The sequence below is a fragment of the Macaca fascicularis genome, chromosome 1, assembly GCF_037993035.2.
Source record: "Macaca fascicularis isolate 582-1 chromosome 1, T2T-MFA8v1.1".
NCBI lineage: Eukaryota > Metazoa > Chordata > Mammalia > Primates > Cercopithecidae > Macaca > Macaca fascicularis.
This window is the reverse complement of record NC_088375.1, coordinates 49,943,257-49,966,888: the sequence shown is the minus strand read 5'-3', so window position 1 is coordinate 49,966,888 and position 23,632 is coordinate 49,943,257. Positions and strand designations below refer to the sequence as shown.

The 23,632-nt window shown below is 33.1% G+C and overlaps 1 protein-coding gene across 1 annotated transcript in view; it reads right to left on the bottom strand.

Moving 5' to 3' along the window:
• The window catches only part of RGS21 (regulator of G protein signaling 21), a 49,936-nt gene that overhangs the window by 1,611 nt on the left and 24,693 nt on the right, over positions 1–23,632 (bottom strand). The window contains exons 2-4 of the mRNA XM_005540263.4: positions 22,143–22,213; positions 17,839–17,915; positions 13,128–13,294 (exon numbers count right to left, since the gene is read on the bottom strand). Of these exons, the coding sequence (XP_005540320.1) occupies positions 13,128–13,294; positions 17,839–17,915; positions 22,143–22,153 (255 nt within the window). The 5' untranslated portion in view covers positions 22,154–22,213. The remainder of the gene's footprint in view (positions 1–13,127; positions 13,295–17,838; positions 17,916–22,142; positions 22,214–23,632) is intronic.

The window sequence follows — 23,632 nt, the reverse complement described above, 5'->3', positions numbered from 1 at the left end:
AAGCAAGTAAGACATTTTGCGACTTTACATTTTTTCACCTACCTTTTGTTTTCTAATACTTTGACCTGAGTACATAAAGTGTCATTTTCATAGGCAGAACTATTACTAGAATTTATTAGGTTTGATTATACCAACTCATTCCCATTCTCCATATTTTCCTTTGTTCCTTACAGCACTGCTTTTCTTTCTAATTTGTGTTTCTTTTTGTTTGATAAATGGATCAAATAACATCCCCTCTTCACTGATTCCCATCTCTCCCAAGGAACATATATCTACATATAATCTACCTGTTTCTTTACCATTACCACACATAGGCATTTCCAGTGAGGTCTAATGGAGATCTATTATATTCTATTCTATATTCTATATATTCTCCAAACCTTTTTGTGGAGATACTAAGATCCCCACATATTCCAGGATATATTCTGAGAAGCAGAAAAGTTTATATCCAAGTTATCTAACTTAAACTGAAAATAGTCATGAAGTTAAAAAAGGTTTTTTTTTTTTTCTTTTTTTTCTTTTGCTCTTATCACCCGGGCTGGAGTACGATGGCACAATCTTGGCTCACTGCAACCTTTACCTTCTGAATTCATGTGATTCTCCTGCCTCAGCCTCCCTAGTAGCTGAGATTACAGGTGTGCTCCACCACCCCTGGCTAATTTTTGTATTATTAGTAGAGATGGGGTTTCATCATGTTGGCCAGGCTTGTCTTGAACTCCTGACCTCAGATGACCTGCCTGCCTCGGCCTCCCAAAGTGCTGGGACTATACAGATGAGCCACCGTAGCCAGCCTCAGAAGAGATTTTAATCTTAAAATTAAAAGCTCACCATAGGCGGATTCTGTATCTGTCTTATTCATCATTCTGTTTTCTAGCACTTAGCAGAATACCTACCACATAATAGTCAATCAATAAATATTTGTTAAATGGAATTTAAATGTCCCTTGGCAAAATGCAGGAGATGGTAAAAATGTTAGAATTTTGGATTCTGGAACTATAAATGACAATTTATGGTGCATTAAATTGAGGTTAAACAATAGACATAGACACCTGCAATCAAATTACTCCTCAGCTGTTTACTTGCTGTTTGTATGAGTGAAGTAGTTTCTATAATTTTCTTACATCTTCAATTTCCATAGTGTAAAAGAGAATAGTAATAGCACCTATCTTAAAATGTTTTAAGGGTTAAATGACATAGGAATATCAAACTATTTTAATATTATTATTCTAGGAAGAAAATAATAAAGAAAATAAGTAATTTGAAAAGAATAATCAAAAGGCCACTATTTGCTCATAGATCTTTCCTTTCCTTTGGGACTTCAGCTACTCAGTGATCCCAGAATATACCTCCACTTTTCTTCCTTTGATTACCTTCTTGAGCCCCTCATCAAAGTTCCAGAACAAGTACCAAAATAATCTTAAAGGCCTGAAAACCTGGAATCAGTTGCCCGTTTCTCATACAGGAAGATGCTGCAGGGCAGTGGAAACACTTGGGGATCCTTTTCAAGTCTGTCCTCTAACACTTACGGCTTTGGTGACCTTGGGTGAGTTACCTTAATATTTCCAAGTTTCTGCTTCTTCAGTTTTAAGCTATTGATAGTTTTTGACCCAGTGATATAAGAATTAAAGCAGGATGATCCATATATTTATTATTTCACAAAAATTATGAGTGTCTGTTATGTATAAGATGCTGCTGTATTTGGGGAAACAAAACCAACAACTAAATAAATGGTGTTGTTTTAGATTTAAAGTTGAAAGATAAGAAGAAGATGGTGCTCTAAGAATCTGGGGAAAAACACTTAGGGTAGAAAAAATAAACAAATAAACACAGAGTCCCTAATGCAAGAAAAAAATTGTTAGGTTCTAATGAGCCACTACACCTGAATAGCTGGAGTGCAGGGTGTAAGCAAGGAATTTTTGTTATAAAGTTGTAAGAGGAGATCCAGGCCAGGTCTCGTAGAGCTTGTGTGCTATGTTCAGGACTTCTTATTTTCCTACTAGAAGCAATAGAAAGATACTGAAAGGTTTTGTGCCAGGAAGTGGAATGATAACTTATATAATGAACATATATAGTGTCCCATAGTGGGAATCAATAGTGGCTATTATCAAGATCTTGTAGCAGTTTTTAAACATCTACTATAGTCTGTTTCATAAACTTACCTGGTGTGGGAATATGAGAATATATGTAGCCTGTTTCCTCAATTAACTATATTGTTAAGTCTTTAACAGCATCATCTGTGATTTATTTAACTTTGTATCTCCCCTAGTGGTTAAGCAGAGGAACCTAACCTGTTTAGACACTCATCAAGGGAGTTTTTTTTACTGACAGCATGGCCAAGGTGTGCCTGCCAAACAGTGCTAACTTATTATTATTACTGTTGTTGTTGTTGTAACTGAACACCTATAATAATTCCTCATTCCCTATTTAAAAAGTCCAAAGCCATGATTTTGGCATTCATGGCCTTTACAATGTGATACCTACTTACATATTTCTTCTCTTCTATGTGTACCCTGTATTCCCATCAAGCTAGACAATTCCACTTACATTTCTTGTATATTCTTACTTTTAAACCTTTCTCATAATATCTCAATCTAACTGAAAGTCATGCCTTTTATCCTAAGTCTTTCACAAGTCTTTTTGTCTTTAAGGCTAAATTTAACACCTAACATTGAAGTTTACGTGTGGATTTTTTTTTCTTTCTGATCTGTCAAGGGATTTTGCATTGCTTAGATGATATTTACATTTTGAACATCCTTTCTTATGCCTCGCACACTATAAGGACTCAATAAATACATGTATAAGCAAGTGAAAAAATGGTTCCATATTTGTTCAAAATCATGTTTAAATTTTAGAGAGAACTCTTCAATTTCAACATAATAATGCCAATTAATATTGTTTTTGAAATATATTAACCTTGTACTTCTGACCTATCCTTGCCATTTTTCTGATTTGCCTATTTTCCTACCAAGGAACTGCCAGCATCAGCAATTGGTAGCTAAGTAATGAGAAGGTGTGCTGTTCTCAGGAGATAATCAGTAGTCTTATAAAGCTGTGTCTTGGCAGTTCAGCTTAATGTCAGTGACAAAACATCACACCCACATGTTTGTGTAAATGTAATTATATTTCTTAAAGTCGTTCAAGCTAACGTAGAAATTGTCTCTGACACCTCTCTTTTCTATGATCACTTATCTTGTGTGTTTGTGTGTACATGCACATATGCATATAAATTCTCTTTTATTTTCTAATTTCACAATGGTCTTTTTAATTCTCACTCTTATTCCTCCAGCTTAGGGCTTTATAACCAACATTTTCCCTAAGTTATGGAATTTATAATTTATCTGATACCTCTTTTTACAGTATCTTTCCCTTCTGAACACAATAGATAATATTACTAAATCGGTTTTAACAGAATATAACTTTTATCATATAAAAGTTCAGTTGAAAATCCATTATTTTCTATAACAGAAAACTTAAACATCTCACTGTGGCATTTGAGATTCTTCACACCCTGACTTGAATATGTTGTTCTGAAATCAACTTCTACTTTTTCCTATTGATATACATAAATTGGACTACTTTCTGTTCCCAAAGTGAATATTTTACCTAAAACTTTTGTTTACACTGTTTCACCATCTAAAATTGCTTTTGCCTCCAGAATTATATCCTGTACAGATTGTCTTCTACTTTTATCATTTACCTTAAGTTGAATATCCTCTGAGAAGCCTTCCTTGTTCACAGAAAGTCACTATAATTTCTTTTTTATTATATTCAGTGTTGGTTTTAAAATCTCCAGAAAATTGGCCAGGCATGGTGGTTTACACCTGTAATCCTGGCACTTTGGGAGGCTGAGGCAGGCGGATTACCTGAGGCCAGGAGTTAAAGACCAACCAGGTCCGACATTGTAGAACCCCATCTATACTAAAAATACAAAAATTAGCCAGGCGTGGTAGCGGGTGTCTGTAATCTCAGTTACTTGGGAAACTGAGGCAGGAGAATCACTTGAACCCAGGAATTGGAGGTTGCAGTCAGCCGAGATCGTGCCACTGCACTCCAGCCTAGGTGACAGAGCGAGACTCTGTCAAAAAAAAAGAAAAAAAATTCCAGAATTGATTTTTTAAACAGATTTGAATACAAAAGCTTCTGATAATGTTAAGTATTCAATGTGATTATCAGAGAAAGATTTGTTACTACAGATGAATTCAATAGTTCATGATGTGGAATTAAGATGTCTTCTATTTTCTATCTTTTCTCTATTTCTTTTACTAATTTTTTATTTGCCACAGGTCTTTTAAAAATATAAGCAGATCATATATATATTCCCCAAGTTCTGCCTCAAGTCTTTTCTTTCTAGACTTTTTCCTTAGTGACTCTGTCTTCTCCCATGGCAAAGTATTTTGAACAATACCATCAGCTCTAAAATAATAATAAGAGTACTTCAAGATGATTATTTTAACTGTAAATAATGTTGTTTTAATTAAACATTAGTACTGATGTGCTAAGTTTTCATATGGCCACTTTATGCTAAATATCACACACCCATATAAGATGGATAATATTATCCTTTTTTGGTGGTGTTGGGGGGAAAGTCGTAACATATTTTGGAAAGCTATCTATTTTATTTTTAGTAATTTTTTCAATTTATTTACTTGGAGCATTTATGGAGTAGGTGCTTAGAAACTGTGCTAGGATTTGAAGATAAAAGATGATTAAAGTAAAAAGTCAATCAAGAAGACAGATTTTGAAACAGTAACCCAAAAGAAAAAATTGCTTGAAAAAAAGCTCTAAGGAAGAGCTTTCTGAAGGAAATGAAATTTTAAGCTGATTTTTCAAGTAGTATTATGATAGTGAAATATTAAAGAGGAAACTTGCACGTGGAATGGTAAACTGGAAGAAGCCCTGTGGGTTTTGAGAAGAAAGGTAAATCACAAAAGGCATAAAGGTGCCAAATCATGTAGGACATTGTAGGTCTTGTAAGGACTTCTTTACTTATTCTGAGGCCAATGAGGAAAATTTTATGTAAGGGACTAATGTAACCACATTTTTGAAAAAGCACCGCTGGCTCCCATGTGGTGTAATAGCTGGCTGTGGGTGAAGGAAAGAAAAATTAGGATACCACGCCAGAAGATCAGGCGGACAATTGATAGTGAATTAGGATTGGTAATGTCACAGAGAATAAAGGGAAGTGCATAGATTTCAAAGCTATTCAGAAAGTAGAATGAATGGGACTTGTGATTGAATAGTTATGAGCTAGCGCAAGGCAGAACATCTTTTTAAGAATAACTGGATATTAGAAATAATCTAAAGAAAGAGATGATAGAAAATGCTGATGGATTGAATATAGGGTATATGAGGAAGAGAAGAACCGAGGGATGACTACAAATTATTTAGCCAGAACAGTGGAAGAACAGAGTTGTTATTAACAGAGATAGAGAGAACTTGGGTTGGAGAAAGCTTCGAGCATGAAATCAGGACTCATATTTAAATTTGTGAAGTTTGAGATTCCCTTTTAAAGCCATAGAACTGGAAGAGATCATCGGGAGAGTGAGTATAAGAAGAAAATAGATGAGGAGTGTCTCTTATTATAATACATGTTGGATTATGAGTAGAAACAGGAAAAGAAATGGTGAAAGAGTAGTCAGTAGGGGAGAAAGAAATTCAGTCCTAGAAGCCAATTTAAGATATTTCCTTTAAGAGGGAATCCTATATTTTGTTAAATGCCCCTAGAAGTCAATTCTGGTGATGTATGGAACTATGCTATCAAGAGTGCCTTATCTTTTCTTTTCAACTCCCTTGACATTTTAGTAAGATAGATATACATATCTTACTAAATAATATATGTAACTTACTATGTGTGTATTTTTTATATAGAGAGAGAGAGAGAAAGAGAGAGTTATATATAGAGAGTTATATATTACTGTGTTTCTATATGTAACTGAAATATTAAAGAGGAGACTTGCACATGGAATGGTAAACTGGAATAAATATATATATATATATACACACACACACACACACACACATATATAAATACACACACATACACACACACACATGTATTTCTTCCTTCTTCCTTTAATAGAGTCACTCCTTGGGACATGTCCGTGAATTGCACTCCCAACCCAACTCGGCACTCCTCTCAAATGTGATTTTTGGTTGTATTCTACCAGAAGATACTTGGATGCATTTCTATCTCTAAAAGTAAGATAGAGGAAATACTGAGTTGGAAGCGTACTAAAGGTGGGACTCCATCAGGAGGTGACCCCCTAGAAACTCATACTTGGCAGTTGCATGTTGAAGGTACTCGTGAGCCGCTTGGAAGGTCCAGAGAAGCTTAGACTTTGGTGAGCATGTCAAACTAGGAACTACAGAGCATGGGCTGAACATTATATCAATTAATGAAATAAACAGTGCCTCGTGTATTTTATTTACTGCTATAAATGGCTAATTTTATTTTTTTTGTATGGATACCCTTTGGTTTCAATGACTTTCAATATTATGTCTGTGAAACATAATATTTTATTTGCTTATTTTTCAAAAGGTCATAAATTATCTTAGATTTCTGAAACCACTACACTGCCAATCTTAGAAAACAAGACACAGGATTGTGGTTCTTAGAAAATGACAGCTGAGATGTCATCACAACCATTTAGAGGCTTTTAAATCCTGTCAGTTTTGAAAAGGTCTTGACACAGCTGACATTGACAACAATCCACTGCATTAAAATGAATGACTGCTTTATGAATGATGTTTCAGGTAGTTGTGTAAAAACAATTTTATTATGAAGACCCAGGATGTTTTAATACGCATGTGATTTTTGTTAACTGAAAGTGATGCAAACCAAATTTATTTTCTCTATACCAGCAGACTTAAATTTTTTGGCTTTCAACAAATGACTTTAGTGGAAAGAATACATTTTAAATCGTACCTGTTGGCTCTCTTGTGACCCTAATCTGTGCTTTATGTATTTTTACATAATTTGAATGAAAAGTTTTCAACTGTGCTCTCACATTCAAATTAGATAGCCTTTCCTCATTTAGAATGTATAGTGTAGCAGGAGACTGTCATTATGCAAAGGGTGTGTGCATGCATAAGTAAAACGCCTTACAAAAATGGAGCCGACAGCATCTTAGACCTCATTCACAACAGAGCTTAAAAATTACTATTCAAATTAAGGCCATCTATAATCATGTTTTTGGTTACATAATTCCTTTAATCACCACTAACACCTCAAGTATTACTTCATTTTGGCATCATTAAAAGCAAATGAATATCCTAAAATGTATTCTCAAAGGTGGCTATTAAAGTTGAATATAACAAAGTTTGTAACATCTAGAAGGAATTCATCCCTGCACAAGACTGTATCCTTTTGTTGTCATTGGCTTTGGAGGCAGAAATAGATGATACAAGGTGGCAGGTAAGATTAACACCTTAAATTGGGAAAGAGAAATGAGAGAAATACAATTCAAAACCATCTTGATTAATTAGACAAGTAGTCAAAACAAAGATAGAACTGAATAGAAACCAGATGCTTCTCTGATTTCTGTGGTGATAAAGGAGATGACACATATGAAATCATAACGTGTACAGATGGCTAAAAATAAATATACAAAAGCCACAGCTATGCTGGAGCAGCTGAAAGGGAATCAGATTGACCTGTTCCCTTCACCAATTCCAACATGCTAAACTAAGGTCAATTTAAGTGGCACAGAGACATAAAAGTTTAAAGAACACCTGAGCCTTTTGTTTTTGAGTTGAAATGCAGAAATTATGTTTTGAAGCACAGAATGATTCTGCAGATTATTAGAAGAAATACTTCGGACACTTTTTTCCTTCTAATGTCATATTTGAATCTAGGCTTCATAATCTAAGAAGTTACACAAATTAGAATACGAGAAGAGAAACAAAACTTTTGATAGGAAGATATATTGTATGTGACTAGATAATTTTATGCTTCTGCCTTTGGCATAAACCTTCAAGTATCCCAGGCTATGCCATAAAAACTTAAAATGAGTGGTAGATCTGGGGGAAGAAATTTGAAACTTAAAAGTGTGGGCTGAAGACCACCCTCTCCATGGATCTTAATGACTGCAGGGCTCATCATTTTATCTCTAAGCCTCAGTTTTTCACCTTAAAATGTGAATGAATGTAATACTCCCCTAAGAAAGTGAACATGATGAACAAATGAGATAATCTATGTAAAATCTCTATACAGATATTATGGTTTCTTTAGATCTCCTTTTCTCTTTCTCTCTCCCTACCTCTTTCTGTGTCTCTCTTTCTTCTTTTGAAGGAGATCTCTACTAGAAGGAATGAATAGAAATGTGGAAATCACTGGGATCCAGAAGGTGCAGTTGCCTCAATTTATACTTGAACACACACAATACTAGGCTTCTTTCACTGCTGAACCAGTCTTCTAGGCACTGGCTAGTCCTTTGCTTGGCTCCTTTGCTTGGCTCTTCTTCCTCTTCCTCGCCTATCCTTCTCTCTTTCCATCTTGTCTTGTTTCCCTGTACAGTCAAATTTCTGGTCAAAGCTTTCCAGTTACTTCTTCGAAATATATTCCCTGATCCTCTAGACTTGGATTTTCCTGTTGCAAACTACCATCTCACCTTATATTTCCTTGTTAGGACACTCATGGAAGTTTATTGTAATTATTATTTTTTATCTAGTGTCTTCCTACCAGAATATGGGGAAGGATCTACTCAGGGACCATGGCTGTCTTTTTCTTAGTAGCACCAGCATAATGCTTAGCAGATACTAGGTATTCAAGTATTGATTAATGAACAAAAACCTAGAAAATTAACAAATAAGCAAGCACATTATATACAGAGATGATTCTGTAGTTGGGAGAGCACTGTTGTCTAACAGTCACTAGTAGAGCAGAAATACGCTACTCAAAATAACATCAACATATAGAGGAAGTGGCATTTAAAAATACAAAGAAAAAATACGAATATAAAATGCAGAATACAAATTGGCATCACAGTAATAGGATAAAATACTTCTAGATGCCTATTTTCCTGGGCTTTTCTCTGCCAACAACTCATATATCTGTTTCTTCCCTTAAGACTCAGTTTAAAACTATCCTTATTTATAATGAAGGCCTTATCTCAATATGCTGCTGTCTCACTGGTATTTAATCATCATATCCTTCCAGGTAGCATAAAAATAATTTCATCTTTGTTTTGCAGTTAATCATTTGTTGCTTTGCCATTTTCTCTAGTTCTATACACTTTTATTTTTTAACCCAACTATATTGAAAGGTTCTTTAGAATCAAGCTAAGGTTTCTACTTATTTTATTTTCTTACATTTCCTTATCAAGAGCTGCCTAGCACAGCAATACATTGTGTCATACTTATGTGTTTGTTATCTGTTTTCCTCCCTAAACTGAGCTTCCCTTCCATGGAGGGATTTTATCTTGTAAGGATGTGACTAGGCTCAGAATAAAAAACATTTATTGATGTGAAAGATAATGTGACTCAATAAGCAACATTGTGCTGCATCAAAAATAAAAGTAAGAAGCCAAACACAAATATTAAGAAGTGTCTTGCACAGACCCGTGAAGATGTGCTCTCCTTTATGACTATAATTTCTTCTTTGTTTTATGAGATACAGTGTCCTCACATTTGGGAGATACATTTAAGAAATAAACATTTTGTCCTGTTTTTTTGACTTAAAAAACTACCAATGTGTTTTTTTCTGGATTGTTGATAGTGTGAAATTGAATTTATATAATTTTTAAACATTACACCATGATATGATTTGATACTATTTTCTAATTTCATAGAATGACAATCAACATTAAAAATTTCCCCTTAATGACATATTTTTCATCCTGTATGACTTTCCTTACAATATAGAGGAATGATGACATAAATATAATATATATTTAAAAGATGTTAATTTCTTAGCTGGATATGAAAATATTAATTTTTAAAGATTATTTTCTCAAAGTTAAATAATATTTTCTTGAAAATTCAATAATAATCTGAAATTAGTGATCCAAGCTGAAGCAAAAATAAGTACAAGTTTAAGAATTTTTTTCTTTGCCACTCACACATTATTAGTATGTACAAAGTAGAGATAGTTTAAAAATATATATTGTTTCTCTAATAATTTTCTTATTTTCAAGTCACTTAGTCAAATACTTGGGTCATGATTTTGTTTTTCTGCTGTATTTTCTCCTGAAGCCATTTGGGTACAATTTATTCGATGAGCAACTCTTTTTATTTGGACCTGCCAATTTGCAAACCCATTTTTATAATATATGTTCACATTTACACTTCTCTCAAGTCTTGACATTGCTTATCTACGTATGTTCTTAGAAATATGCTAAGGTTTGTTTCAATAGTTAGTTTCAATAGCACTTATCATGACTTGTTTAAGAAAGAAAGGAATTAACATTCCTTAAAAACTGTTCTGCATGATGTAAACCCTAGATACACTATCTTATGTCTTATGTATCATTCTCATTTTTCGATGTAAATGTATTATTATGCTTTTTCAGATGAGGAAACTGAGCAGAGAGATAAATAGCTTATGACAAAACTATGCAAGTGAGGGATCAGGATTTGAACCCAGGTCTAGATAGCTCCAAACTTTAGTTTTTCTGTTACATCATACTAACACCCTATTAATTTGGGAACTGGAGAGAAGGTAACACTTTAAAGGAGAAGACATAAAATCTCATTCTTGATTTAATTTTCCATTTGTGCAAATCATATTTTCCATCTGTTGCAAATATGTCACTGAGTCTTGTCAAGTCTGCCTACCCAATACAGCTAGAATACTTCCCATCATTTCTTTATTTCTACTGCTGCCTACCTATCCAACCTCATCCCCAACTCTTCTACTCGCATTAGCAATATCAAAATGCCTGCAATTTCTGGAAAATGCTAGGGAGCTTTATACATTGGTGCTCTCAGTGCTGAAATAGTATTTCTTCATTCGTTCTTTTAATAAAATATGACTCATTTTTCATGTGTGAACCACATTGCAAATCTAACTTTAACTCTCCAGGTAGATAAAATTACTCTTTCCTATTGTGCTAATAATGAACTTTAAATGAAGTTTTATTATTATATCACCTATTGTGTATTTTACTAGTTTTATTACATGTCAGTCTCTCTCTTCTTTTACTCTGTAACTTCACTGTGGGAACAGATACTCAAAAAATCAGTTTAATGAATAAACATACTAATAGTATCACTATATTTAACACATAACTGATGAACTTTAGAGAAATACCTTGAAGTTTGCAATTGGTATAATATATAACAAGCAAACTCCCTTTAGTAATTTGAATAGGAAACAACTAATAATAACTGATAGGAAACAGAATAAGTATTTCATATATATGTGTGTGTGTGTATATATATCAACATAGGGTATATATATTTACACTTGCATATTTTCAATTAATTTGGTACTATAGCATTTTTAGAGATACTTCAAGGAAAGACTATAATTTATTACTTGAAAAGCAGCCATCAATTTAATTATATTTTGTTTTATCAAAATTAATTAGATGGACAATCTATAAAAAGCTGTGAAGTTTTATATCCCAAAATAATAGCAATACTATTTAGTTAAATTATTACAATATAAATTAATTTTGGAAGAAAAGGTTAGGAAAATAAATAAAACTATTTTATCAAAATTGATGGTTTATGATATATTATAACCTTGAATTCAGCTATAATTAAAAGATGACATTTTGTGTTAGAAGATTTTTCACACACAATGTTTCAAAATATTATCCTAAAGCAACTACTGTTAATTAGATGAATTCATAACATAGGAAAAAATATGTCTTTCAGACCATTGTAACAATAAGTAGGATATCTTTAGGGTTAATTTCAAAGCAAAATGACACATCAATCAACCTGAAAAATCTTACATGCAACATTTTCAATCTTCCAGCATTATTTATTGATTCTTAGATGATGACTTGGACATAAATGTTGAAATAGCTCCACAGGAGTTAAAGTTCTTTATCCACCCCCATGAATTCCAGGCCATGTTTCAATGGTTCACGTGACTATTAATGTTATACTAGACTAATATATGCTGTAGTAATTAATATCTATCTAAAACTTGAACTACTAGTAATATGGTAACTAACTTTGTCTCATATTTTCTGAAAATGTTTGCATTTCATCGAGTCTATCTTTTTTTCCTGTGAGTACAACCATCCTCTCTTACCATGAATCCTCATTTTGGATCAGAATATATAGTAACTGTCACTTATACAGATATCAACATTTCACCTCTGTAGGAAAGATGACTAGTAATAGTAGTTTGTTTGGTACTAGTAGTTTAATGGAGCTTCCTGTTTGTAGGTTACTTATACATTAACACTCTTTGTTTATGTAATATATTCAGCAAGAAATCCAAAGCAGTTTAGAAATGTCAATTGTTTAAATTTTACAGTTAAAATTTTAAAAGGATTCGAAAATGATTATGGTTTTGGCTCTGGAAATTAAATCAACTGTAAATGAGATATTCCACACATAAAACTCTTTTGGGGGCTATTATCAGAGTCATTGCAGGTTTCTCCCCAAGGCTCTTTCTAGTTTCCTGATCTTTAAGCAGTACAGGTGAGTCCTGATCACTTGATACAGAGCCGCACATCTTTGGCTCAATTTTACCATCAAAGAAATAAAGGCAAGCAACATATCATTTTGTTTCAATTAATCCACACACATTAATTTGTTTTTACATATTCGAGAATGTTATCCATATTGACTTTGTCTAATTCCTAGTTTAGCAAAAGAAAAACAAGAAACTACATTGGAAATTCAATAGCATTTTGAAGTAGGATTTATATTGGGTTGACTTTAGCGCTGTTTGAGATATTAGACATTATTTTTCAAGGGCCTGAGTATTGTTCCAAAGAGACAGAAATATTAGTCATACCTAGCCCATAATAAGTGTTGAAAAATACTTACTGAATCAACAAAAAAAAAGAGAATCATCTTAAGGAACTTCTCTTGGAAGCTACTGACATTTTCTATTTAAACACATAGCGAGAAGTTGGTTATCTTTTAGATGGATTTAAGGTCTTCTAATTGGGAGCAGATTTGTTATGGGACGACTCTTCACTGTTCTGAAGTAGTTCACTCACCTCTTTAGGTGCATCAGCTTCAATGAATTCAGAATAAATCATCCTGGCTTTGGAAGCAATTTTTTCTGCATTTTTCGTTTTCTTAAAGTCTTCACAGGCAAGCCAGAACTCAACATTTTCTTCACTAAACTCTGATTTTAGAAATGTTCGAAAAGCATCTAGACCAGCTATGAAATATATGAGAAAGAGTTTTGTATAATAGCATACAGAGTAGTAATATGACCAAAATGAGTACATTGTATAGTATGAGCATTTACTGGGTATTCAGTGGCAAATATTGATCATTCCACCTAAATGTAATGTATGTTTTAGTTGCTAACTTTAGAAAACTTTATTTTGGATCAGTAATTGTTAACATATATACACACACAAAACATATGTGTATATATATATATCTATTTCTACAATTAGCTTCATTAACAAAGAACAGCTGTACTTTTTTCTTTCTGTATTTGAGAAATCTAGAAGTTATGTTTAGGAGATCTTGATGGTAGTTACCTCACAGGAAGCCCCACGGATTTTGCTTTTAAGGTTTATTGCACTAAGCTCAGGTCAAATTAATGATGTTATACTAAATTCAGGGTAAAAATATCTTTGTTGCTATGAGTTGGTGCAGAAACAAGGTATGATGCTAAAGTGTTAAATTGTATTGGTTTGGGCTTAAAGCAAAGGAGGAAGCGTTAGCTTTTATTAGTTTTGGGTAAATATATAGACCAACTCAGTCTCAAAACCAAGAAAGTAACTGGCAACATATTTGATGTGAATGCTTCTCCCCTTTATGTGGCAACAAGCAACTTTAATTCCATAAAGTAAACACAAATACGTAGGGTTTTTCTCCAATGTTGCCTTAAGCAAAACATTGGTGCCTCCCATTCTCCCTTGTGGTACCTGTTTATGGAGTTCCTCCTCCTCCTAGGTATTATCCTTAGCATGTACTTCTCCAGAAACTTTAGATCAGGAACTGCAAATGGACTCACTTATTCACAGGCATGTTTACTCTGGCTTGATTATGATATGATGCTCTTTTAAATGCAATTGACAACAGGCAGGGCTTTCAGTCTGTGATTTCCATGAGTCTCACCTCTTCCCCTTATCTTACTTTCAGTCAAATTTACACTTATATCCCTTACTCCTAAAGATATTTGATATTGTGACCACTTGTTTAGACCCTTCCTTCTCTATTTTCCTCATCAAAATGGGCCAGGAAACATTCTTCTTTGGTATACCCAGAGCTTATATGAGAAGGTAAGTGCCTCTGGTTAGACAACAGGTCAGAAAGATCATTGTCATATTCCCACTGTGGACAAAACTAAACCAATACATTTAGGTCATGTTATTCAGTGTCACAGTTTGTACCCTTTTTCTGGCTGTCTCTATTTTGAGAATGTATATCTCTCTGAGGAGTAAAACATGTCAGCACTTTTGCCACTCAGAGAAATTTGCCTTCCAAAACGTTGGTGGTTTACTCCTCCACCTGCCAGGGAGGCCCCCTTTGCATGTGCTCCAAACAGCTGCTCCTTTCCTGCAGACGGAGAGAGTTAATCCTTCAAGTTCCAAAGTACGGGAGGAGTAAGTTTATGGAAAAGCAGGGGATAGGCCAAATTGGCTACAGAAATAGAAAACAATGAGAAAAGTGAATGAAAAGAGGCTTAAGTTCGTTGTTCATGGGTTGCTGCCTGCAGAATGTAAAAGTGAAGTTTATAAAGATAAAATAGAAAAGGACTTTCTGGAGCAGAATTAAAGTGTCTAAAAACACTGTATTAAAATAGATTTAACGGAGTTTTTTAAAAGTTATTTGAAATAAGTTTGAAATAACAAGTCATTGCAAAAGGTTATCAGGTACCAATTAACATTCTTGGTTGAAATACTGGAGAGTGTGGATACAGTTAATATATGAGCACTATATAAAAATTCAATTAACTTCACGTTCCTTGCATTTAAAAATACATTCAAGAAGTTTCTGTGACACCAATTTAGGTTATAAAAATCCTCTTAGTAACACTCAATTAAAATTTTTCTTGAATTCAGTTCAAACAATGATGAAATTTCAGAGATCTAAACAGAATTTATGCTAAGATGTATTTTTGTATAGAGAATAAAGTGTTCTTTAATAATACAGAAAGAAAGAATATTGTAGATTCATGCCTGGCAATATTTTATATGTGCATCATCAAGGCATATGGAGCTTCTCCCTAGGAGGATTTTCTAAATGCATCCCAGAGAGATGGGATGTTAGAGATCAAGATACAATTATTATTTTCCCCTGCTCTCCACTTTTAACGACAGGCTACTCTCAACTAAAAATTAATATCTTTCCTCTTCCTGTAGCTTGATTCAGGACCCAATGGAACAAAATAAACAACTTAAACAACTAAACCTGGGGCTAGTTATCTCTGTCTTGAACATGATATTTTGTTGATTTACTCTCCTATACATACAGTTTGAATGTTCAAAAGATGCCAAATGATTTTAAAGTAATATGCTACATAAAATTAAACTTACTATCTGAGGGCACTCTCCACAGAATGGAATGCTTACTGGCTAGTATCAACAAAGGGTGTTAAATGGAATATGTCAGCATTATGGGGTGAAAACTAGGCTAATGCCTATGCTTAGTACATGCAAAGTATGTCTGCAAATCAACAAAAACAACTAGGTAATTTGGTGAGTCCTTTAGCTGTTTAAAGCATTAAAAAGCATTCATACTTTGCTATTTCTCTGGTATTATAAAAAGCAAAAACCAAACAACTGTTCAGATGCCTATATGACTTTTCCATTTCATGTGGGAATGAAATATAAAATTGCAGAAGATATGCAGAGGAACGAGTTTGCCTTCATCTCACCCTTCCTGCCTCTCCTCTATAGTATTGTTGTATGGACTTCCACTACTCTGAAGCCTTCTGGGTCACAACACGCAGAGATGATTCAGTAAGCCCTTTAGCAAACTTGATCTGTCCTATTAGTTATACACTTAAGGAGAAAGAAAATACGCCATTTAACACTTAATAAACTGCAGTTCCACAATCTCATCTCTTCAATATATGCTCTTAGGTGGATTCTGGAAGTTCTGTTGATTCTTTAATGTTTATACTTTAAAAATTGGTGACTTAGAAGTAATATGTTTATAGTATCTAAATTCATCTAAGTCAATCTAACTTTATACATAAATAAGCAGCTGTGAAGAATTTATTCAGGTCTATTGTGTTTTATATTTTTCTAATATTCTAATTTTTATTCTTCATGAATTTAAAATAAAATGCCATTTGATTTATACAAATAATACTATATTATAAACATTTTCTCTATATGTTTCACAGTGCCATTTTTCCCCTTTCAGATGAGATAGAACTGCAGATTATTTGTAACACAAGCAGAAGTTATACCTTTTTAAATGATTATTTTGTATATAAGTTGTGTTGACTAAGATGTCTTATTAAAGACTAGGATGTTTTATTTATAATTGGCCAAAATTACCTTACTGAACCACTCTATCAATTATAAATATATATTCACACATATACATAATTAATACAAACGTATACATTTAAATATGTTTTTATATTCACTGAAAGTGAGATAACACAGTTGATATAAAGTACTTTAAAATACCTTTTGTTTTGGCCAACTGTACATATGAAACAAGTGATTTATTTAAATTTTCAACTTTTTCAACAGTTTGTATGTTTCTTTCAACTTATACCAAAGGCAGTCATGATGTACATCAAATTAAAGTGAGCCAGCTGGGCGTAGTGGCTCATGCCTGTAATCCTAGCACTTTGGGAGGTGAAGGCAGGCAGATCATCTGAGGTCAGAAGTTCGAGACCAGCCTAGCCAACATGGCGAAATCCCATCTCTACTAAAAATACAAATATTAGCTGGGTGTTATGGCATGCTCCCGTAGTCCCAGCTACTTGGGAGACTGAGGCAGGAGAATCCCTTGAACCCAGGAGGCGGAGATTGCAGTGAGCAGAGATCATAGCACTATACACTCCAGTCTGGGTGGTAAAGCAAGACTCCGTCTCAAAAAAAAAAAAAAAAAAAAAAAAATATATATATATATATATATGTGTGTGTGTGTGTGTGTGTTTATATATATATGTGTGTATATATATGTGTATATATATATGTATAGCGAGTCTAGGGCTGGCACTGTGACTCACACCTGAATTGAATCCCAGCACTTTGGGATGGCGAGGTGGGTGGATCACCTGAGGCCAGGAGTTTGATACCAGCCTGGCCAACGTGGTGAAACCCTGTCTCTACTAAAAATAGAAAAATTAACCGAGTATGATGGTGCATATCTGTAATCTGAGCTACTCAGGAGGCTGAAACAGGAGAATCGCTTGAACCCGGAAGGTGGAGTTTGCAGTGAGCTGAGATCATGCCACTGCACTCCAGCCTGATTGACAGAGTCAGACTCTATATTAAAATAAAATTTTAAAAAGGAAAAGTTAAAGTAAGTCTAAGGAAATGGAAAACTTCACTTGCTAGTTTGAATTTTCCTTTTGTTTTAATGTACAGAGTTCCTATAAACTTATTTTAGACCCAACTTGATTCCATTTAGATTTTGGATTTTTATGAATTTATGATCATTAAGAATTTTATACTTCATTGACTAAACTCATACTTTATGATATGTTACCAACTTTCAGAATTTAATTATTTATATTTAATTATTGTATTTTTAAGCCTATTATTAGTTAGATCTTACCTTGGTTGGCTAAAAGTGTGTCCATATTTTCAGACCATGTCATTGCTTCCGTAGTTTGTGACCTGTAGAAACAGCATCTACCCTTGACAATAGCATTGTGATCTTTCTCTTCTCTAACCAATAGTAATATCTGAGTTATGTGTATTTTGAATTACGTCATTCAAATGAACTTCATGCTGCTAATCAAATAGTCAAACGTCAAAAAGTTATATAGTGCTATTTACAGTAGATAGCTATGGTGACATAAATTGGGATGTAATTGGACATCAGCAAATTATTAATCTAGCTGACAGTGTTAATAATATTTGAAAATTCTTAAATTCTAATAATGGCATAAGAGATTGGTTCTGTGGATCAATGGTGAATTTCTTTTCAACTATGAGTATTTTTTGTATGTATAAATTAACAAATAATCATATTTGTTAATTTATGTGACATTACTCTAGTCAAAATTTATATTAGCAAAGGTGATGAATAAACTACTTTCTAAGTTTTTATGGTGTAAAGATTATTTCATAATTATGCATCTCAAAAAAGTTCAAAAAAGTTTTAAGAATTTCTAGCATGTGATGAACTTGAAAACATTTTGTTCATAATATTTCAAAAAGTCTTTACCTACTCTGAGGCAGCCTTTATTTCTCTTTAGACTGGTATACTTCTAGTTCTGAGCTGATTTATTTAAATCTAGGAATCTGTCAAGACAGAGTAATATCTTTTCCAAAGCAGTCAAAAAATTTATAGGCTTAAGTCTTCTGAAGAAGGTTACTTTTGGGGATGTGATGTAGAAATAATAAATCAGGTTTAAGATAGAAATTTTCTGAGATGCAAATATACATTATTCCTCTTAATAAATAAACACGATCCTGATGAAATAAGCCCCTATTCGTAGAAAGCATCTACTGCCCAGAAATAAAACCACATTGGATTACGTAGCTGTGATGTGCAAATAACTTAGTTGTGGAAATAGAGGGTCCAATTTAAAGTCTGTGTTGAAATTATCAATAATAAAATAGAGAAAAACTCATATATCGCAATTCTTATAAAACTTTTGTATTTGCACGGCAAGATGATTAATCTTAAATATGCTAGTGTGAAATGATTCCTTTGCTTTTGTATTACTTCTTTAATTTGCTGCAGTTTTTATAGTTTTTCCTCTACTGATGCAGTTGTAGTTGCATCTTCAGTTAATAATGGTCATCCTCATTGAGGACACACAGAGAGGGCAATATAGCTAAGAATTCATTTTACTATTTTCCATTACTCACATTTCCAATCTCAAATTTCCTTCTCCTGTTGTAAGCAGCTGACTTTCCTTTCTTCTTTGACTTACTAAATCTTGGGGACACAAATTACCTGTGAAACCATTTGGAAATAGTGTTTTTTTTTCATTCAAGTGGACACAAAATTTGGGTTGTTCAGTTTCTGTCTTTCATAAATGGAGGATGAGACACAATCCTACATTTAATTTTACATTGAAGAAATTTTGTGTACTCTATAGCCTGTTACTCAAATAAGCTTATGTTATATTTCATGTAACTCAAATATTAGATCTTGTAGGAATTCTAAAGTTATATGGTCACTTAAAATACATATGCTTAAAAATATTCCTGTTTGTATACTAAAATTTGGTTCCAAGCAGGGTATTCAAATTAAAGCTACTTAGACCTGTGGAACATATGCTAATGAATAGGATAGAGAGGAGTCTGGCTATGCAGAATGCCCATTTTGAATGAGGAACAGGCATCCAGGAAAAAACAGTGAAAAATAAAATCTAGACAAATTCATTCAAAGATGAACATTTATATTCCCATTAGTATGTAAGTTATCTGACGACAGGACTAAATGTTATTTTCTAGCACCAAGAACAGTGTTCCTGGTCTATGAAATATTAAACATATTAACAAACAATAGATGACCAAACCCCATATATTGACACATATTAAAGCCTTCAGTGGAAGATGGTAAATGTCCTCCAAGATGCTGATAAATTACAATGATAAAAAGTATTGAAAGGTATAGCTAAATTGTATTAGCTTCGAAGACATAGGGTGTTCTGGGCAAGAAAAGACAAAAAATAATGTGAACACATCACTGGATCATCATGAGGTATGTGAGGTTGGAGAGAATGACCGACATCCATTCTAGAAGGCAGTGTCCTTTAAGGACAGACAGGTTTTACTTAAGCCAAAAGCAAAAAGGCATATTCCATGAAGATCTTTTTGGATATAAAGGAGTATTTATAGAATGAAGGTGTTTACATAAATAATAGCTATTTATATTGTCTTCATTAATGTAGAGAAACAGTAAAAGAAAGAAAGCAAAGTGGGGGAGATGGTGTAGAACCAAGGATAAAAGAAAAATTCCTAATGTTTTGAATTACAGAGAGAGGCTAAAATGTTATAGATATTTGATAGATATAGACATGGAATACTGTACATAATAGAACTAGGGATATGGGCATATCCTAGTATTAATCAAGGTCCACAAAATGCTGACATTGTTTTAAAGAGAAGAAATTGCCCATCAGCTCTGAAGGAGTACCTCTGCTGGTATGTAACAATGCCTCGAATGCCCTCAGTCCATTCCTTCAGAGCCTATTTCTTATCCAGAAGGTTACATTTTGACTATCTGAGATGTTGAAAGAGTTGGAGGTAACACAGCATTTACTTTTCAGAAATTAGGTGAAATGTAACTATTTTAAGGAGTAATGCTTGTTTGTTGCCAGTTAAAATAGTAAAATTTGGAGTTTCTTGTAATTCTGTGGAAGAGCAAATTGATGGTATCTATGAATAAACTAAATACATTATTTATAATAGCACCAAAATGCACAACTATGTATTGGATGTTTACAATGTATACCACATTGTGCTAAGCATATCATATACTTTATTTCATTTAACCTTGAAAATAATAGTCTGTTTTATTCCAATATTACCAATGAGTAAAGAGGCTCAGAGATACAAATAAGTAGTGCAATATTCCACAGACAGTAATGGCCAGAGTTAGAATTGAAACACAAGTGTGTCTGCTTTAACCCAGATTATTTCATACTTCTTAAATAGATAAGTTAATACATATATGTTTGTACTTAATTCATGTTTTATAACATTTATAATAACTGAAAAGTTATTTTTTCTGCAATAGAGATTTATCATACTTCATAGAAATATTATTTTTCCTCTAAATAATAGTTAAATTGTGGTAACTGGCTGCTCAATTGAAAGTTTACACGAAACAGAGATTCTTAAAGCTTATACACTATCAGATAAAAATAGGGCATTTCTTATGGTAGATGGGAGTAAGAAATATCATTTTCTGTTTTTAAAAACTGTAACTATATACATGTTAAGAAAGAAATCTATTGAATAAAAGTTGGGGAAAAAAGAGGGTGGTTGATTTTAAACTCTACTGACTTGGTTGACTTTTACTTGATATGTGCTATCTGCAAAAAATGGACAATGGCCACTCCCTCATTTCTTTTATTCTTCCTTTTATTGAGTTTTAACAGAAGTTTTGTCTGGCTCTTTTCATTTCTGTGTATATTTACTGTAAAATTCTGATGCATAATCAGAGTAAGGTTTTGCTTGTGTATGATTTGCCATGAAAAGTCACTGTGTATCTGAAGCCAAAATTATACTTAGTATTTCATGGGGTTTTGGCTGATTTCCTTTCTACTTTCTTCATTAAGCAAGTGCCATCAAGGCCAGCAGTACCCATATTATATGTCCAGAGAAGAGGCAGGCCAGATGGGAACTGCGTGAAAGCTACCAGTTATCTTGCTAATTGTGCCAGCTAGAACCAGTTGTATTGCATTAAAAAATGTGGAATCCAACAACTTAGCTGTTCACACTCAATTAGCAGTGTGCTGGAGAATGGAAAATTCAAGCAAGGAGTCCATGTGCTCCAGGAAGTAACAGCTGCTTCCTTACCCAGCCCTTAATATCCATGTAAAAATTTTCAATAAACATTGTGCTAATAATTTTTGCAAGGATCATGTATATGTTATGTCTCTAATCCATCTCATAATTTTTTAAAAAATTACATAAAGAAAGCACAATGGTCTCTCTCCACTTTATAACCTTCCTTTAGCCCACATAAAGAATAAATTGCAAAAGTAAACCACAAATTCTTGATATGTTTTCGAAAAGAAGAAATCAATAGAGAAAGGAGAAAAAATCAGGAAGAAAGACAACAATTAGTGTATATATCATAAATGAAGGAAATAAAACATCGAGACTAAAGAAGACTCAAGTGTTTCATTTGTACATCTTCGGAGATAAAAATAGCTGGAAACGGCAACTCACTTCACTGGCATTTTTCGTTCCACTGTCTGTCACAGATGATGCCGAGTTTCTCTTTCTGACTGATCTTCAAGCTGAAGGTAATGTGACAGCAGGAACATTACAATTAGTATGCAAATACCTATCCCCTGGGTTACAAATTGGCATTCTTTAAATCCTGCTATTCTCAGCTTTTTTGTTTTTATTATTAACTTTTCATTGGTCAAAGCACTTAAACTTCTAAGTAATAAATAACTCTGAATAAATGTGACATTTCTCTGAGTCTGTGGCATAATTGAAATAAATTCCATCTGAAAGTTTGTTTTCTGAAGTTCATATTCATCTGCTTATAAGACAACTATTGTTCACAGGAGGTTAAATCAATATATATTAAGATATACATATTTGAAATATATAGTTAATATTCACCTTTGAGTCTTTAATCTGCCTAAAAGATCATTTTGTTTTCCTTTGTTCTTTGATTTTCAGAAAATCTGAGGAAGGCTCTACATCTAATATACTTATCTTAAACAACTATATATGTTTAAGCAATTTTATTCATGAGCTAAAATGTTCTAATATAAGACATTGCAGTTTTCTTTGAAATTTATGCAGGTTTTATGGCTTAATAACGTATATTTCTCTCTTTTAACCATGGATGTCATGTCATTTTATGCCAATATTTATGCAATGCAATGTTTAATGTAATAAGGCCAATATATTTATCAAAACAAAGACCATATATTGGCAATTTTAATTATAGTCAAAGTTTTATAACTTCATGCTTTGTCAAGCTTTTATCTCAATGTAATACAGTTCTTTGGTAGTAAAATTCAACTGGTATGTGTTTATGACCCTCAATGTCAATTAAAGACTATTGAAAGATTGACAGTTTTTCAGGTGAGAGAAAGAAAGGAGTCAGAAGAAGGTAGAAAATGTTCTTCTCCTTGACTTAGCATGGAAGTACCCTAGTTGATCTATAGAAATGGCTAGTATGAGTGGCCCTGGACTAATGAAACTGAGAGAAGAAGAAGAAATGACCTAAAAAGTCAGTGTATCATTAAGAAGGGAAATCATCAATTAGCTCAATCCCTTTTGTTAATTCAAGCTCCATTAAGTAATGTTCTTATGATAAGCAAAATCTGAATCATTAAACATATTTTGACTTTTTGTTTTGCTCAGGGGGGATAATGAAGTATTAATTTTATAATATATGCTTGAAAATAGTACAGTTTGGAAAATACACTGTCAAAATTTAAAGACCCTCTTGGTAAAACAAAAACATGCACAGTCCTTAAGAAATAGGAGCCAGGGCTAGGCTTACTTTACATTAAAATGTTAAAACAAAAATTTAAATTTCTATTTTGAGTTTAGTGCAATTGCAAGCATGCTTTTTCTCATAAATCCTTCCACAAACCACAATTATTACTTGTTTAGTGTGCACTTCCCATTCCTTTCAATCTTCTTTTCATTGTTTAAAAAAAACTCAGAATTAGATTTTATTTATCAAAAGG